The sequence below is a fragment of the Oncorhynchus tshawytscha genome, linkage group LG34 (assembly GCF_018296145.1).
Source record: "Oncorhynchus tshawytscha isolate Ot180627B linkage group LG34, Otsh_v2.0, whole genome shotgun sequence".
NCBI classification, from domain to species: domain Eukaryota; kingdom Metazoa; phylum Chordata; class Actinopteri; order Salmoniformes; family Salmonidae; genus Oncorhynchus; species Oncorhynchus tshawytscha.
The window spans coordinates 13,844,408-13,863,750 of NC_056462.1; the positions used below are offsets into that span (position 1 = coordinate 13,844,408).

The 19,343-nt window shown below is 44.3% G+C and overlaps 1 protein-coding gene across 4 annotated transcripts in view; it reads left to right on the forward strand.

The window, feature by feature from the left end:
* Nucleotides 1–19,343, forward strand: part of LOC112231646 (lipopolysaccharide-responsive and beige-like anchor protein) — a 351,054-nt gene that overhangs the window by 158,106 nt on the left and 173,605 nt on the right. For all 4 annotated transcript variants that reach the window (XM_042311819.1, XM_042311822.1, XM_042311821.1 and 1 more), the window contains exon 37: nt 4,825–4,991. In XM_042311819.1, the coding sequence (XP_042167753.1) occupies nt 4,825–4,991 (167 nt within the window). The remainder of the gene's footprint in view (nt 1–4,824; nt 4,992–19,343) is intronic.

Below are 19,343 nucleotides of genomic sequence, written 5' to 3' on the forward strand. Positions count from 1 at the left end.
ATGGAACCTTCAGCCCAGCTTAGACTAATGGTAGCTACTGATTTGGAGCGGGGCTTGACACAGCTGCTGGTTTGAGCAGGGAGGGAGGGGGGAGGGAACGAGGAAAGCGAGAGAGTGAAAGAGAGAAAGAGAGGAGAGGATGCCGCTGGGAGGAGAGATGAAGAGTCCTGCCAACTAGGCATTGTGACCAGTCCATTAAAAACCCACAGCAGCCACAGGCGAGGGACAGGAGAGAGGGATGAGAGAGATACTATGATAAGTGTTGCGCCTGCGTTAACCTTGATGGCCACTATCGGGACGATGCATGCCTCTGGGATCTGTTTGGCTGGATGAGATTATTTTTTCCTCAGCAGGAAAAATCAATACTCTGCGAGCGCGGCGTTGACAGGGCATCATTTCAGAATTGAAGCGGCTGTCAGACGTCGACATTCGATGACTTTTGTTCGCCGTTGTGCTTTTAAGCCTTCATTTTTCTCCTTTGTCTTCCAACACCCCCCCCCAAAACTCTTTGTCTGAATTAACCTGATGGTGTTTTATGTGGCCGTTTTAAACTTGAGGGCAAGAGATCAAGTGCGAGGGGGAATCTTCTTCAGAAACCAATTGTTTCAGCATCTCTCTTTTGCCTAGTAACCCCTCCTCCTCCCATCGTTCTTTAAGGAATTCCTTATTCCTAGGAATATTTGCATTCCCTCTCAGAACACGACAAGGACACGCACCCCGGGCGGACAGGTTCCCCACTTAAAATGAAACCCTCCGGGGACGGCTTGTCGGAGGATGTGAGAGATTGGAAGAGGAGCGCGAGACAACGAGGCGATAGCCGACCCCTCTGTGTGTCTCTAGCTGGCTTCTCTACTGCACCACACAATGTCAAGGCAGAGAGTACACATCAAGCATTGCTTTAATAAGATCCCACTGTTGTGTGTGTCGTCGCCCGTTTCTCCAGCAGAACCTTGAGCGCTTTGTGATGTCATGAAACGATCGCCTTGAAGGCTGAGACAGTGTGGCACAGAAACATTTCAAGGTCCTTGGCTCTGTCACTCACTGTAAGTGATAAACACAGGCTTTAAATCTGGTAATGAGGCCTGTATCCCCACTCACACCCTCATTATACTGGTGAACCCCTCAGGCCCTGATGGGAGAGCGTGACAACAACTACAGCATTTAGAGGGGGGTTGACAGCGTATTATTCTACACGCAGAAACCTATGCCATATGTTCTGGCCTTTTGAATTGCACTCATGCAGTTGAGTCGGTGGATTTGTATCTGTGAGATGTGCTGGAATTCCTGACCCGTGTGTGTGTGTGTGTGTGTGTGTGAGAGAGACTATTCATGTTGTCTTCTCATATCATAATCGTAGTGTAATTTAGCCAGTGGTTAGGCCTGTTTCCTTTCTAAATCACACAGACGTTTCTCTGGTTATTGACTTGAGCTTTGCGTGAATTTGTCCGAGACACATCTCCATGTAATTTACTCGATTAATGCCAACCCATTATCAGTCTGTCTTCTCCGGGCACCTTTTTCCACCAGAGTAGACGCCAGCGACCATCACCCTCCGACCCTGTCAGCCAGCTCATGTAATGGAAGGTGCTGCCCATGATTACACTGTCTCAAGTCATAAGGTCTCAAGTCATGCCGTCCACACACACACACACACACACACACACACACACACACACAGTTTCCTCACCTGCTCGCTCGCTCGCTCTCCAAAAGCCTGTCTTGTGCCTTTTACCTCTGACTTCACCATCATCTGACTTCCTCTTTTGAATGTGGCTACCAGGTAGACTAGGCATAGATCCCGAAGTTTAAATCTAGCTACCAGGTAGACTAGACATTGATCCTGATGTTTAAATCTGGCTACCATGTTGACTAGACATTGATCCTGATGTTTAAATCTGGCTACCAGGTAGACTAGACATTGATCCTGATGTCTGAATCTGGCTACCAGGTAGACTAGACATTGATCCTGATGTCTGAATCTGGCTACCAGGTAGACTAGACATTGATCCTGATGTTTAAATCTGGCTACCATGTTGACTAGACATTGATCCTGATGTCTGATTCTGGCTACCAGGTAGACTAGACATTGATCCTGATGTTTAAATCTGGCTACCATGTTGACTAGACATTGATCCTGATGTTTAAATCTGGCTACCAGGTTGACTAGACATTGATCCTGATGTTAAAATCTGGCTACCATGTTGACTAGACATTGATCCTGATGTCTGATTCTGGCTACCAGGTAGACTAGACATTGATCCTGATGTTTAAATCTGGCTACCATGTTGACTAGACATTGATCCTGATGTTTAAATCTGGCTACCAGGTTGACTAGACATTGATCCTGATGTTTAAATCTGGCTACCATGTTGACTAGACATTGATCCTGATGTTTAAATCTGGCTACCAGGTTGACTAGACATTGATCCTGATGTTTAAATCTGGCTACCATGTTGACTAGACATTGATCCTGATGTTTAAATCTGGCTACCATGTTGACTAGACATTGATCCTGATGTTTAAATCTGGCTACCATGTTGACTAGACATTGATCCTGATGTTTAAATCTGGCTACCAGGTTGACTAGACATTGATCCTGATGTTAAAATCTGTCTACCAGGTAGACTAGACATTGATCCTGATGTCTGAATCTGGCTACCAGGTAGGCTAGACATTGTTCCTGATGTTTAAATCTGGCTACCAGGTAGACTAGACATTGATCCTGATGTTTAAATCTGGCTACCAGGTAGACTAGACATTGATCCTGATGATCTGTTTCTCTTTTTTCATCTCACTGTCAGCATCAGGATAGACCCTTCATGTGCCGTTTCCACCGCGGTAAAGGGGGCCTCCTCTGGTTTCTAATGGCACTAGGCCGTTCATGCTATTTTACTACCCCACTTTGAAATTAGCGGAGGGGTGATGTGTTGAAAAGTGTTCCCTGACTCCATCAGTGCCCTTTGTTCTGTCAGCCTATTGGAAGAGTAGAGGATGGAGGTAGGTTATTATGTAGTCATCTAGAGCTAGCAGGCTGAGTATGTAAGAACCAACAAGACCCGAGTAGTCTAATATCCTCTTTGTATGACGATTTCAGAGCAGTGGAACGACCCCCAGACTCTACACTCTGACATGTCTTTTCCACATCGTTTTACCCCGAAATGGAGGCCTAGTATTAATGGGCCTGTTATGTGTTCAGCTGTTTGCTTGTTATTTCAGAGGGGAGTCGCTCAGTGAAACTACTTCCCCTCGCCGCCGGGCCCGTTAGAAAAGCACACGTTACTATGGGGGACTAGGTGTTTGGGTCCGCGGTGAATGACCAGCGTGTTTACGATGATGTGTTTGAGCTGCAGCACTGCTGATTAGTGACACAGAAGTCACACGTCAAGACAGGATGGAAAGAACGTTTCTTGTTCTGTCCCGTCGTGAAGTATAGACACGCGGTCGTCTGTTCCAGGGGGATAACATACGTTTCACACATTCAGCACCGTTCTCATAACTCTGTGTTGTCTGTGTCACACTGCTTTGCTTTATCTTGGCCAGGTCGCAGTTGTCAATGAGAACTTGTTCTCAACTGGCCTACCTGGTTAAATAAAGGTGAAATAATACAAATATAAAATAAAAAATCCCCTCACCCTATCCTCCCTTTACTGCTCTTCTTCCTTTCAACACACACACACACACACACACACACACACACACACACACGCTCGCACATGTTGGGCCATCATGCTTTAAGGTCAAGGACCACTCTAATGCCCCACAACAAAGACACGTAGATTGATAATTAGGGCCCAATAGCCCCTCCAGAATAGCCTTCCAGAATGTGATCCAGACCTATAGATTTCCTGCCAGGTATGAAAAGTCACCGTTCCAATCATTATCGAGCACTTTCCTGTGTTTACTTGGTTGCTAACGTTCCTGGTGAGGCAGGTTGTATTTGTAGAGCTGGGGATGTATGTGTGTGTTCTCCACCAATGGGGCTGCCTTTTAGATTCATTTCATTTGAGCATTGGGAATTGGATTAAGAGTTGCTGGTATTGATGCTGTAACCTTTCAGTATCCAATGGATGCACTGAAATCACAGTAATATGGCCGGGACTTTTGCCTGAGGTACTGTACATGATAGTAGCGTGTATTCCTCATTTCTTTGTGGCTTGTATTTCTACACCACTTGGCTAACAGCTGTTAGAAATATGCAGTGTACTCAAATGTTTTCAGTCGGTTATATATTACTTTATTTTACAGTTTAACTCGGCTTTATATTCTGCTCAGTTTATCTTAGCACTGAAGTGGAACATTAAGTTTTTGGCTGTTTTTTTCCCTCAGTATAGGTGTTATTGTATATACCATCTACTCTGAGTTCAAAGGCCATTTCTGATAACACATTCAGACAGAGAAAAATGAACCTCTGTTTTGTGATTCGGAGCCCTGGAGGCTTTAGTAACTATAATGTCCGCTGTTATTAATCAACGTGACATAAGGGCCAGAATATGACCCCAGATTTTCATTTGGTTTTACTCAAGGTAGCATTTCTACACACACACAGCTGCTAGAGCCTTATATTATGTTGTTTTACATGGTGTGTAGTAGCCTATACCATTTTCCCCAGAATACATGCTAGTTCCATACATACAATATGAAGTCGCATACTATGTGTATGCAGTTTTATGTTCAGAATACATACCTCCTGGATTTCTCTTTAAATGTACTATAAATGAGGTTTTATTGAGCACTGCACATACAATTCATTTCTAATGACGCTTACGTTATTGTGTTTTTGACAGAGAAGTTGACCTCTTGTCACGTTTTGTCTTTGACCCCCAGTCCCACTGTGCCCAGTACTCGGCTGAGAAGCGTGATGAGGAGAAGATGTGCGACCACCTGATCCGAGCGGCCAAGTACCGCGACCACGTGACAGCCACCCAGCTCATCCAGAAGATCGTCAACATCCTGACGGACAAACACGGTGCCTGGGGAAGCTCTGCCTTCAGGTAAAGGTCTACGTAGTTCTATAGTCTACAATCTAGAGCAGGGGTTCTCCAACTCTGGTCCTGGAGCTCTATTGGGGGTGCAGGCTTCCGTTCCCGCCCAGCACTAACACACCTCATTCAACTAATCAAATGATTCGCTTTCGGTCTTCAGTCTAGTTACACCTTCATCAGGTTCCACTCAGCACCATCACATGTTCAGTCTAAAGTACTGCGACTCTGTTCCAATCTCCATACAAACATACCAATTCAAATGAAGCAGTGCATTGGGGAAATGGTCCGATTTGGCTGTTTTTTCCCCCCAGTGTCCTAACTTCCTGCCCAAACTTCACATAATAAGAACATTGAGCATTGGTATTGGTAATGGTAAAGAAAGAGGATACACCTGACTTTTAAATGAGCCGTAGCTTTCCTTAGAGTACAACACATCCATTAAGACCACTGTAAGGACTGTATTCTCATCATCTCCCAGCCTCCCTCCTGGGAGTTAGTGATTGAGTTAGGTCCACACCGGTACAAACGCCGAGGTATGGGATGCATGATACATTAACTTTGGACAGAGATGAAAGAGATTTAAACAAACCCTCCAGCCATTAACACTATAGAAAAGCTTAAAAAGCTCAATGTTGGTTTCAACAAAACAGGCCAGTTTGAAGTCAATGGGGGTATTCCCTAATGATGGCCTGTGCTGTTTGTGTGCTGGCAGGTTGGGTACCGCATATAATGGTTGGAGAGTCAGCCTGCTGTTGGTCGGTTGGTTCCCTCTTGTTAGTCTGAGTTGACTCTCCTGAGACTTGCCTGTGTGAGCTCAGTTTGTGGTTGCTCTGGGGGGCTCAGGGGGTCTCTTTCTCTCTTTCCTTTCCCCACATAAAAAAATAAATAAATGATTCTCTGGTCTCTTAGATTGCCTCCCATGAGTATCTTTCTTTCCCTCCCTATCTTTCTCTCTCCTCTTCTTTCTCTCCTTCTCTATCCTCTCCTCTATGCTTTGATCTTAGCGAGCCCAGTGATGTTATGGAGAGGCAATATTATATTACACACTCTTCTCTCTCTTTCTCTCTCCCCTTCTCTCACTCCTCTCTCTCTCAATTAAATTCAATTCAAATGGCTTTATTGGCATGGGAAACATATGTTTACATTGCCAATGCGAGTGAAATAAATAATAAACAAAAGTGAAATAAACCAAAACATTTTTTACAGTAAACATTATCCTCGCAAAATTTCCGAAATAGTAATATCTCTATATCTCTCTCTTTCTGTATATTCACACAACAAGGCCAAGCTATTTGCTATGCACCTCCGCAGCCCAGAGAGACTCTCCCTTCCCCATTACCGTGCCTTTCTTTCATTGTGTTATTGTGCTGCTACAGTATTGATGGTTTTCCTAATGGCTGCCGATGGGCCAGGCTGGGAGCAGGGAGCCGCTGGCATCGGGCCTGGGAGCCGGGCCCAAGCTTTTAATAAATCACAATCAGACCTGTGCCATTGCATCAATATTTTTGGTCAATTACCGAGAAGGTCAGGTGGCGCAGCTCTGCGACGGGGACCCCATGCAGGCAGCAGTGTGTGTGTGTGGGGGGGGTGGATACGATACAGGCTGTTCACACACAGTCACACGCACAAGGACACAACACAGAGAGACGGACACGCACGCACACAGACTAAAACATGTGGGTGCTGCAACGATACAGAAAACAAGTGAAGGAGGGAGAGAAGACCCACACACTCCTTTTCTATCAGCGGTGGTGAAAATGAAATCTGGGAGCAACAAAGGGTTCACGCAGCCATGATTACGACCTTTGTCGAGAGGTGGAAAATTCACGAGCTCCTATAAAGACATATTCCCTAAAGTTTCTATTCAATAAAGGGGCCGAAAATGAAAATATTATTTTTCTCACAGAACAGGCTGATAGGAATTGTTGTTTTCCTCACGGCAGGCATCTAATATCATCTGACACGCCGTGACCCGCCTGAATGCAATTTGTGTCTTAATATCCAGCTTACACCAGCCCTGGCCCCTGGAGACGTGAGGTGTTAGGTGGTTTTCTCTCTTCTCATTTTCTCTCCTCTCGCTCTTTCTTTTCTCTCTCTCCCTCTTCTATTTCCTTCTCTCTTTCTCTCTCTCTCACTCCTTTATTCCTCCACCTCTCTCTCCATTTTACTGGAACGTCTAGGGAGGTCTCCCTCCAACAAAGGGAAGTAACTCTTATTTTCTGATCTGAGATCTGCCCTTGGCCGTCATTGGTGTACACACACACACACGTCATTACGTGCACTGAGGGACAGACAGACAGAGAACACTACCTGTTCATCCTTACATTACAGTCACATCATCTGGAGACTCTGGTGTACAACACGCCAGCAGTCTGATCCAAGACCACAGACACAACGTGAATAACCAGCTCTGAGGTGGCCACAGATGAAGCAACTGGCAGCACTCATTTTTTTCCCCCCACTTTTTTTTCTGGAGCGAGTGAGTGGCCCGACAGAGCATCTAGGCAACGTTGGTGTTTATTTGGGTCAGGAGACAAGTCATCTTTCATGTATATGACACCCGGCAAAGTGGCCGGACAGACAGAGAGAGAGAGATGAGGAGAGAGAGAGAGAGATGAGGGAGAACGGTAGAGCGATGTCTCGGAGGACACACTCCCCTTTCCTCAACGCCCTCCTTCATTACATCCTAATAAGCTGACTAATGTACCATGGAAATTCATTCTGGATGCTGGGGAGGAGGGAGAAGGAAGAGAAGTTACAGGAGGAGGGAGAAGGAAGAGAAGTTACTGGAGGAGGGAGAAGTTACAGGAGGAGGGAGAAGGAGTAGAAGTTACAGGAGGAGGGAGAAGGAGTAGAAGTTACAGGAGGAGGGAGAAGGAGTAGAAGTTACAGGAGGAGGGAGAAGTTACAGGAGGAGGGAGAAGTTACAGGAGGAGGGAGAAGGAGTAGAAGTTACAGGAGGAGGGAGAAGCGAGAGGAGAAATGAGGAGAGGAGGTACTATAGCTGCACTGAGGAGGGAAAGTACAGTGTGGGAGGGGGAGAGAGTGTGGGAGGGTAAGCACAGTGTTAGAGGGGAGGGAGAGTTCAAGTTCAGATTTTGAGTCGTAGTTAGTGTTGTGTTTTCTGCCAAATGTGTAACATGGAGATTATTATTGGATGTCAGGTCACGTATTTGGGGATGTTTGAAGGTGCACCACCTCTGTTTCTCCTCCACTTAATCGCTCTCCTCCTCTCCTGTTCCTCTCTATCTCTCCAACCCTCTCTTCCTTTCTCTCTCTCTCCCCCTTTCTCTTTTAATTTGTTCTACCTCCCTCCCTTTAAGCAGCTCATCCTTCTCCTCCGCCACTCCACCGTGTTGTAATGGAACAGCCGTAGGCTAGAGCCTTCCCAGCCGTAGGGACATCCATCTTTGTTGTGTGTCACGCTCTCTCGCCGCCCGGCAAAAAAAAAAGATCTTTGTGATGAGCACTCCAATTTTTCTTCAGTAAATCAAATCTTCCCTTCCTTCAGAAAGATGAATGCTCTGGGGTTGGGGTGTTACAGAAAAAATCTATTCTGGCAAAATTGAAACAGTATGCCTCTGCATCGATCCGGCCTTGTGAGATGGAAACTAACAGCTTTGTAACTGTTCCCAGGACAGTTAGCTGACCTGTAATGGACAAACTATCAATATTAGCATTACTGTTTTATCTTGTAGTATGTCATTGCTCCACCAGAACCATCAGGGTGAAATAGAAGAATTCTGGGCTTTACTCTGACAGAAAGATGGGGTTGATGCTGTTCTCTCATCTATTAATTCTATATGGGGACCATCGACCAGTTTCCTTTGTGTACAACATACCATAGCCATTGTGCTATTGTTGAACCTGAGAAGGGGATATGTAACCCATCTAAGAAAGATTGATCCAGTTTTATTATTTTGTGTAATTTTGTAAATGGTGTTTTTTTATTTTATTATAGATCTCTGGCCAATAGTGTATTATTAGGGAAAAGAGTGCAATTTGGAATGCACCCTGAGTCTCACTGTTCGTAGCATACAACATAACACACTCCTCCAGAGTGAGTCTGTAGCACGCATCCTGCAGAAACAAAGGACCTGTATTCACTCAACTAACCCCTGCTCTTCTCCAGCCCAGCGCACACACACACACACACACACACACACACACACACACACAGACACGCACACTTACCTCTGTCTTGCGTTGTCTACCAGTCATAAAATGAATAAATCATAACCTTGGCATTTGCCACAGACTAATTTCAGCCAATCATCAGTCCTTGATTACACACACACACACACACACACACACACACACACACACACACACACACACACACACACACACACACACACACACACACACACACACACAGAGAGAGAGACACTCAAACACAACACACAAACACTCCTTCATTGACAGGAAAAATAGGTCACAATTCCAATGGCAACGTATACTACCTATAGCTGATTGACTTGCTCTACATACACTATGATACATTTACCAGGTCCGTCCAGCTGCGTCGTTGCTTCATATTGAATGTTAATGGGACGTACAGTGCAGCTGGGCTGAGATCGTTTAAGGGAGAAACTGAATGAGGAAGTTGGGTTACAATCAGGACCTAAAGCATCAATGTTTATCCCAGGATGTCTGGGAAGAGACACACACACACACACACGATGAGTCATCTGTAATGTTTGCCTGGAGAAGGTTCAGAGCATGTTCTCAAGTGCTTGTTTGTGTTCTGTAAAACTCTGAGGCCCTCGGTCCTATCTGCTGATCAGTTTCCCATAGCAGAGTTCAGGGACTAGAATAAACACCAGACCAGGATTTGAAATCTACCCTAATCCTGATACCTATCTGTTGTATACGTTTCATAATCCATAGCAGTACATCATTGTTGTCAAGGCTGGCAAAAAGCTGGACGTTCTATTCAATTAGTTTGAATAAAATGTCACGGTAGGATTATAATCTGTGTGGAAATGTTATGGTGATTGTATCAGGGCGGTAGGCCAATAAGACAATGACCTTTTTAGCACTTAAGTGCTTTTGTAATGGCTTACAATTTAGTTACGCGGTCACAATGAAACATCATGCTCTGAGACCTACCACTGCATTTCCAGCGTTTGTTAGCATCTTTAGCTGCGGTGACTTCAATGGTGTTAATGTTTTTTTGCTTTGCTTATAAACACTGGAGGGCCCGTGATACAAACATGCGTGCTGACCCAGACCCAGCATGCCGTGCAGAGCTAGCACAGCTGTCGGACAACAGCGCTACTCTACAACATCCGCCTTCCGTTCTCTCTCCTAGCTGAATTGATCGTTGTTTTCTTTAGGCTTAGCTCTGTCCGAGGCCTACTCCAAAATCAATTAGCCCCAGGAGAAAGTTAGAGTTGAGCGAAGGTGCTGCCCCGGACATCCATCTGCAGTCGGTTTTAAGCCGTAAACAGTTTTTACTGTAAACAACGAGGGTTTAGAAGAAAGCCGAGTTGTCAATGATGCTCATCTTTAGTAAATGAGACGGTCGCTATCGGGAGGGGAAATCTGGAGCGTCGAGCCTTAAACGGATTTAAAGTGAAACCCTCGACCTCGTTCATCACGCCGCGTGTCTGGGATTTTTTTATTTTTTTTGTAATGTGGTGACATGTAGGAGGAGGGATGTTCTCCTGTTCTCCAAATCTCCAGAGAGGAGCATGTTAAAGTTTGACAGGCCAACATTCCATACATTATATAAAATGATGCGTATCTGTTCTGCACGGCCCTACCGTGCAGGCGTGATGTCAAGGGTTATGGATAGGAATTAGAATATGCCCTAATGATAACATTTGCTTCTAACTGTGTTTACAGTACAGTGGCTGGGCTTGTAAGAAATAGTAACAACGTGTCATGATGGAACGTATTAACGGTTGATGCTGTCCATATGTTACTTACCATGGACGGCTAACGGTTAAACAAGCCTCATCGCAGCATCGAGGAATGAAACTGATGCTCTCACTTTAGGGATCAAAGGTTTAAGGGATTTAGTCCAGGATAATGGAGCTATTAGTTTTCTTCTGAGACTGGTAGTTAGGAGTGATTTGGGTGAATTCAATCTTCAGTGTTTAGTGTAGAAAAGTTTATTTTGCAGGTGTCTCCTCTCCCACTCATCCTCCTCTCCCTCCCCCTCCTTCTCTCCCACCTCCTCTCACTCCCCTTCCTTATTATTCTACCTCCTCTTATTCTTCTTCCTCTCCCTCCTCTTATTCCTCCTCTCCCTCCTCTTACTCCTCCTCTCCCTCCTCTTATTCCTCCTCCTCTTACTCCTCCTCTCCCTCCTCTTATTCCTCCTCTCTCTGCTCCTCATCTCCCTCTTATTCCTCTTCCTCCACCTCTTCTTATTCCTCTTCCTCTCCCTGCTCCTCATCTCCCTCTTATTCCTCTTCCTCTCCCTCCTCTTATTCCTCTTCCTCTCCCTCCTCCTCTCCCTCCTCTTACTCATCCTCCTCTACCTCCTCTTATTCCTCCTCTCCCTCTTATTCCTCCTACTCTCCCTCCTCTTATTCCTCCTACTCTCCCTGCTCCTCATCTCCTTCTTATTCCTCTTCCTCTCCCACCTCTTATTCCTCTTCCTCCTCATCTCCCTCCTCTTATTCCTCTTCCTCTCCCACCTCTTATTCCTCACCCTCTTACTACTCCTCTCCCTCCTCTTACTCCTCCTCATCTCCCTCTTATTCCTCCTCATCTCCCTCCTCTTATTCCTCCTCATCTCCCTCTTATTCCTCTCCCTGCTCCTCATCTCCCTCTTACTCCTCCTCATCTCCCTCCCCTTATTCCTCCTCCTCTCCCTGCTCCTCATCTCCCTCCTCTTTCTCTTCCTCCTCCTCAGCTCTGTAATGAATCCCTGTTATACAGTGTGAACCCCCTCCCCTCTCTTCCTTCCTCTCCAGAAAGACCTATTACATCCCACCGTCTACCGCCTCAGAGCTCAGCCTCCTCTATGTAGTGTGGCAACTCTCCAGATTTATCCGTTCCATATACCCTTAAGAAAGTATATGGCCTTGGCCCAGTAAGGTCCTGATTAGAGGGCCCTGATCAATATCTCAATAAAAAGCCATTGGGGAAGTTTTTACGTTCTTTTTCCTCTCTCCCTTCTCCCAGGATGCAATATCTGGGGAGTATCGATTGTTCAGGGTCCAGTAGTTAGTTAGTTATCTCCTTTGACTAACCCCGTGGCGCTGTGTGTGTCACCCCCTCTCCTGGGTCTCGTGATAGATCGCTGCTCTCCCAGCCACTGTAATTACACTCAGGCCACAGCTGGTCATTTATTTCCACACTTTCACCATTTACCAAAAAATCCGCTTTTTATCTTTGGGATCCAGCGGCTTTGTTCTGCAGCGAAAGCAGAAAAGGGCACATGAAATACTGGCGTGATGTTGCAGAGAATGGAGGGAGATGGAGGAGAGGATCCATCCTTTACTCAGGGACCTTCAGCTTTTATTCTTTCTCTGGATTTACTTGATCGTCTCTCTCGCTCCTTCTCTCGCTCCTTCTCTCGCTCCTTCTCTCGCTCCTTCTCTCGCTCCTTCTCTCTCTCCTTCTCTCGCTCCAGACCAGAGCCACCGATAGGAGAGGGAGTCTAAAATGTTTGAAATAATGTAACTATTACATCATTTTTCTCCTACTTTCATCATTTTTATTTGTTTAACCTTTATTTTTGATCAGGGAGTCATTAAGGCCAGCATTGGCACGCTTTAAAAATGTGTGAGTAGCGGCAGTATTCATGTAGTTGTTTTCCACCATATCAACCCAGTCCACTGACAAAGTATCCATCCACTACCTTGGCAACCACAGGGTGATCACCCAGCACCATCAAGCCTCAACCCCCCCACCCCCCCACCCCCATTCTCTCTCGCTCTCTCTTGCTCTCTCCTCACATGCTCGCCTCTCTCTCTCACTCTCTCCTCCAAGCCCATGAAGTGCAGCACTTGACATGATTAGGCGGCATGCTTGCTGCCATTGTACCATAAGTGCTGTATAATGGGCATTGCTGTGTGATGGAGAGAGAGGAGGGCCTCATGAATACACCAGACAGACGTGCTAGATGAGCCTGTCACAGCCCAGCATCACACTAACACATTAAGAGGAGGGCACGATGCACAGCCCAGCATCACACTAACACGTTGAGAGGAGGGCACGATGCACAGCCCAGCATCACACTAACACATTGAGAGGAGGGCACGATGCACAGCCCAGCATCACACTAACACGTTTAGAGGAGGGGACAACGCTAGATTAGAATACAGAGAGGGTACGGGACATCACTGTGTCTTGTGTCTGTCACCCAGCCATGTCCGCCTCAAAATCCTGGGAAATGAATTAACTGGGAAATTATAATAATCAGTGGCGACCCCTGTTTTGAGCCCCACATTTTTTGCAAAATAAAAGTCTAAATCTTAGGGTAGAGCTCAAAAATTCAAGCCTATTGGGTGCTGCCATAATTACTTTGAAGGGCCCATCCAAGAAGGCTCAAGGTCACTGGCCACAGATAAAATTACATCAATTCACATATCTACGGTAGCTTTTTTTGGACTGATCGTGTCAACATCATACTTTCAAAATCTTAGCTAGCAGTCATCATCATGAATCAAGTAGACAATCTACTGGCAAATCCTTTTTAATCCTTGTCATATGAAGAGAAATTATAGATGAAACGTATCGGTGCTCATCGGCCATTGGGCATTAACATTACACAACAACATAGAAATCACAAATTCAACAATGAGTGGTTTGGAAGGAATCAGTAGCTATCTGCAAGCATTGCAAAGCAAACATTCACCTGCTATTTAGTGGAGTGGCTGTGTGGTCCCAAGTCTAAGATTAAGGGTCTATTTTCCTAGTTTAAAATGATAAACATTCATCATTGGCCATGCTGTCAATGAAGCTTGATTTGTGCCGGAATCAAAACTACTGTTAACTCTGAATATTTTCAAGACAACTGGGAACTCTGGATAAACTCTGAATTGTAAATCGGGAACTCGGGCCTCATTCTCGAGCTACGACCTGAAGATCACTGACGTCATCCTGATTCAATGTTTTTTTCTTCTTCTCCGAGTTCCCAGTTATCTTGAAAGCACCATAAATCCAGAGACTTTGACAAAGTTTGATGACAAAATTTTCCCATGAAGGACCGCCACCTTCCTGTTCAAGTGAACAAGGTGAGTCCAAAAATGTCTTGTATGCTGCTGCATAAATCAAATCAAATCTAATTTATTTATATAGCCCTTCGTACATCAGCTGATATCTCAAAGTGCTGTACAGAAACCCAGCCTAAAACCCCAAACAGCAAGCAATGCAGGTGTAGAAGCACGGTGGCTAGGAAAAACTCCCTAGAAAGGCCAAAACCTAGGAAGAAACCTAGAGAGGAACCAGGCTATGTGGGGTGGCCAGTCCTCTTCTGGCTGTGCCGGGTGGAGATTATAACAGAACATGGCCAAGATGTTCAAATGTTCATAAATGACCAGCATGGTCGAATAATAATAAGGCAGAACAGTTGAAACTGGAGCAGCAGCACAGTCAGGTGGAAGTTGAAACTGGAGCAGCAGCATGGCCAGGTGGACTGGGGACAGCAAGGAGTCATCATGTCAGGTAGTCCTGGGGCATGGTCCTAGGGCTCAGGTCAGTTGAAACTGGAACAGCAGCATGGCCAGGTGGACTGGGGACAGCAAGGAGTCATCATGTCAGGTAGTCCTGGAGCTCAGGTCCTAGGGCTCGGGTCCTCCGAGAGAGAGAAAGAAAGAGAGAAGGAGAGAATTAGAGAACGCACACTTAGATTCACACAGGACACCGAATAGGACAGGAGAAGTACTCCAGATATAACAAACTGACCCCAGCCCCCCGACACATAAACTACTGCAGCATAAATACTGGAGGCTGAGACAGGAGGGGTCAGGAGACACTGTGGCCCCATCCGAGGTCACCCCCGGACAGGGCCAAACAGGATAAATGATGTAATAAATGATGCATAAATGATGTAATATGCCAGGGAGATATGTATACTGTAGCTAAGAAAGTAATACTAAGTGTATGTTGTGTAGTAAGCTGTTAGTAGCCCATGTGCCTCACCCTAATAATTTGGTCTATTTTCACCTCTTAATTTCACTTACTGTTCTAACTTGGTGGAGCACATGTAGCTTATAGTCTGTTTTAGAGAAATGTAATCATTGAATATTGTAAGAGCTTTCGTTGTCTGTTTATATGCCCCCTTTATTTATCCTACGGTTCTGACTTGGTGTACAGGGAGAACACTGTAAGAACGGCCCATGTTCTGAATTCTGTCGCTGTACATTTCAAAAGTGCTGAAGAAACAGTTATATTGACTATGTCCGTCCTAGCTTGCTCATTAATGTGCATTTAATGTATTTTCTAGTATTGTGTAGTGGCTTTGCTGTCATGCATTCCACTTTTTGTTTGTTGCCTCACCAAGATTTACATGCTAAAATCGCCACTGATAAGAAGAATAATAATAATTTAATGAAATGTTCATTTTTTTGTTAGAAAATGTGCTTTCACTCCAGCAGTCCTTTCTGATAAATGTATGTCCAGCTATAAATGATCCCGTCTTCACTTGATGTTGTAAATGGGAACTTTAAGATTGACAGACCCCGAGGACCCCGAACCCCCCCAAGCATTTCCCCAATCCCAGACGACCTTGGGCCTTTGCTCAGTCTTCTATGTGGTCGTGGTTGTGTTCAGAGCCATTCTGTGCCCGTTTAGATTTGTCAGGACATTCAAGTTCAGCCCTGAAGGGTAGAGGTCATCTGATTATGAGGATACCTCCGGTAATGGATGAATTATGCAATTCTGCTCCAGTGGATATGGATGTCTTCATTACCTACCAGCAGTGACAGATGTGTGCATGTTGTCAAAACTAAGAAAATATGATGCTTTATCCAAAAACACAGACTTGGTGACCGCATATATCATTTTTGTTGTGTTTTTGAAGGTAACATTGGTGTTTTAATATGGTTTGTTTGACTTTGGACATGGTGTCGTGGGTGCTGAAGATTTATTGTGAATTGTAGATAGATTTGTACATATTCTAGTCGGTGGCAAAATAATATGTTCTCTCTGTAAAATAGCACAGTACACTTCTTTTGAAACGTATTTTAACAGGTTAAAAACACAGGGTGGTTTCTTTTAACAAACAAACCAACATTTTGGTTAATATTCCCCCCTCTCTTTACACCCAGGCCTCTCCTCTAAATCTCCGCACCTCCCCTGGAGGAAGAATATAATTAGGGTGTAATTTCCAGACCCTTTGTCTCAGAATTTACACTGAGCTTAATTGCTGCTAATTGGGGAGCGCGCGATACTGCGCCCATCGGTAATTAGGACCGTATTTCCATTTTTCATTTTGAGCATTTGTGTGTTGTTGCGCTATGTCTGCAGCCTCATGCATGGCCACCCCATGGGAGTGCTTTGATCTTAGCGAGCCCAGTGATGTTATGGAGAGGCAATATTATATTTCTCTCTCTTTCGCTCTCTCTCTTTCTCTCTCTATTTCTCTCTCTTTCTCTTCTCTTTAGTTTTTGTTCTGTGCTCATAAGGAATTAGAGTAGTAATTACACGGAGGAGTGGTAGATGTGTGAAGGATATCAACGTGCTTATTGTCGTCAGGTGCCGTGAACTTAGTCATGTGATCTGAAAGACCTGCAGCTTGAAGTTCCTCACTGTTAATTCCTCAGGTGTGTTAATGTAGTCAAATGGCGTAGTACTTATATGTAGCATCTGTAAAAACACTTATCCGTGTTATGTTTTGGCGTAACATTTTTGTTTTGATATGGATTCCAGGTTTGATCAAAACTGTTTGGCGTATTATCACTGTTTTATTTCTAATACCTTTCCATTCCCGTATCCAATCAGATCAACTGTAGCAGGGAATTCAAAATAATATTCAAAATAAGCAAATGAAATCGTCTGATCCTGTCATAAACAAAAAAAGAACGAGTGAAATCCCATCACGATGAAAGTCGTTTAGGAGTATAGATGGAGGCGATAGCCTCCTCTGTGACCCTGAAGCTACCTTTGTCAAACACATAAACAACATTACAGCAACATTAGGAAGGCTGAATTAACATACACTGCTATTGAAATGGTGTGTGTAGTACAGCTCATTTGACTAGGAAGGACATGCATTAATGCACGGGTACTGTAGAACCTCACTTACGGCTTAGGGCGAGCTTTAATCATGGCCATTTCCATAGCAAGGCATTTGACCCCTCGTTTTAATTTGGAGCCGGCGCTGTGACTAGCTCCCACCGCTGACACCATTTGACAAAGAGGAAGGGGTTCTCTGGCGCCACAGTCATATGTATGACAAATCCTCAACCTATCCCCTCTCAGATTCTTATAAACTCATGGTTTATGCAAATCAAAAGAAATGATCTCGGCGATAGAGGCAACGTTTGAGCGATTTGAGGGGCTGCCAATGGGGCCCCTTTGCATTAATGAGAAAAAAAAAGCAAAGTGAGAAATCCCACCTCTGCATATATGCAATCTCACTGACTGTACCCGAATGAGTCCCGTCTGAAGTTATAAATGACTGTTTGTCCTCAGCAAAGTGCTCTGTGTGATGTATGAAATACATGTTGCTGCTCTACGTACGGCTTCTAATGATAAAGGTCATATAGGATAATTTGCATAATCTCTAGCCAAAAGTGATCCCCCTTCCCACACAGTAATCTTAATACTCACTCACTCACTCACTCACTCACTCACTCACTCACTCACTCACACACACACATTATTCACCAAAGTTAATTTCAGTGGGTGCAAATTATCTAGCCTGGAAATCCTTGATGTTTCACTGTTTTTAATATCGCCCCCTCCAACAAAAAAATTGCAAAGGCAACGCAAGTAGCATTTAAGAGCTTGGGAAGAGCTTGGGCGACGCATCCTGCTCCTGTTTGGCGGGGTCTGATTGGATCTTGATGGATGACTATCGTTTGTCCTTGTCAGAAAAATAACAATTTGGGCATTGAAATAAGAGTGCTATCAAAGTTTCAGTGGCTTCCAGAGAGAATCTATTACCGTGTTTTAACTGCCTGTGTTTGAGGTTTGAGAGGGGGAGATAAGCGATATTGGCTCTCATACACCACGCCTTAAATTCCCATTTTATTTATTTGTAATAAATTAATTGAGGTTAATGTCTTTGTCCTCTGTACTCCCATAGATAGCGTTTCAAAGTCTATGTATTTCTCTGTTTTTGAGTGTACATTATTTGATCAAATAAGAATAAATCAACTAATCACAAACTGTTAGTGCACATGAATGCCAAACTTAAATCAATGTAATTGCATGCCATGGTGTATTGATTGATTTAAGTGCTTAAATAGTATTCATTATATGTGAGTAGTGGCATTTTAGTCATTAACTGTCATTTCTTTGTCTCATTTATAAACATAAGTCAATAACGGCATGCTTATTCAGTATAATACAAGTTCATGAATGTATCATTTATTAAAGGCCCATTGTAGCCAAGAACGTGATTTTCCTGTGCCAATAACAGCTGGTTTTCAGTTTCCCACTCAGACCACTCCCAGAGAGTCCTAGCAAACTCCTTGATAAATGACTCTTTGCTAAGAAGCTATTTTTGTTTCCATTTTAATTTAAAACAATTTCAGTAAGGTACTTCATTGTTACCCAGAAATGATTTGTTATTGAGATTACATTTTTTTTTTAAACGGCTGCATTGAACCGTGGGTTTCTATGGTAACAAACATTTAAAACCATAAGTGGATATTATAAACGATTGTTTTTCTTCTATGGTGGGCCTCCATAAAATACCTATTTTTAAATAAGACACAGGCCTACAGTAAATGCATGTAGAAACAGTCCAAGGGTAGTGCATACTGAATAAGAAATTGGACAGCAGGAATGGCATATTTCCCATGGTTCTAGGCCTCTTTTCTTCGACCTACCCGGCAGACATAGCAATGCACTTGTGTTCAGTACTAGGCCATACTTAGATACCCAGTCTCTTAGCTAGATGTCTCTGTGTGTAGTTTACTCCCTGTTTACCCTGTGTTGTCCTCTGTGGCGATACACAGGAAGTCCTGGCTAGTGGACAGGCTACTGTTAGAGAACGTAGTCGTCTGTCCGTCTTCCACTCCTTCCAAAGCTCCAGTCAGTCAGTCTGTCTGTCCAACTAAGCGATTCATTAATCCTGGACTTCAAGCCAGCCCTCACTGAGCTGCCGATCACTGAACACTTGGCTACAATTAAGCTATTTGTTTATTATGTCACTCTCCCCATGCCAAGTCCAATTGGACCGTGTTCTGTTTTGATGCAAACAGACAATTTAGTTGGCTTTATAGTTTT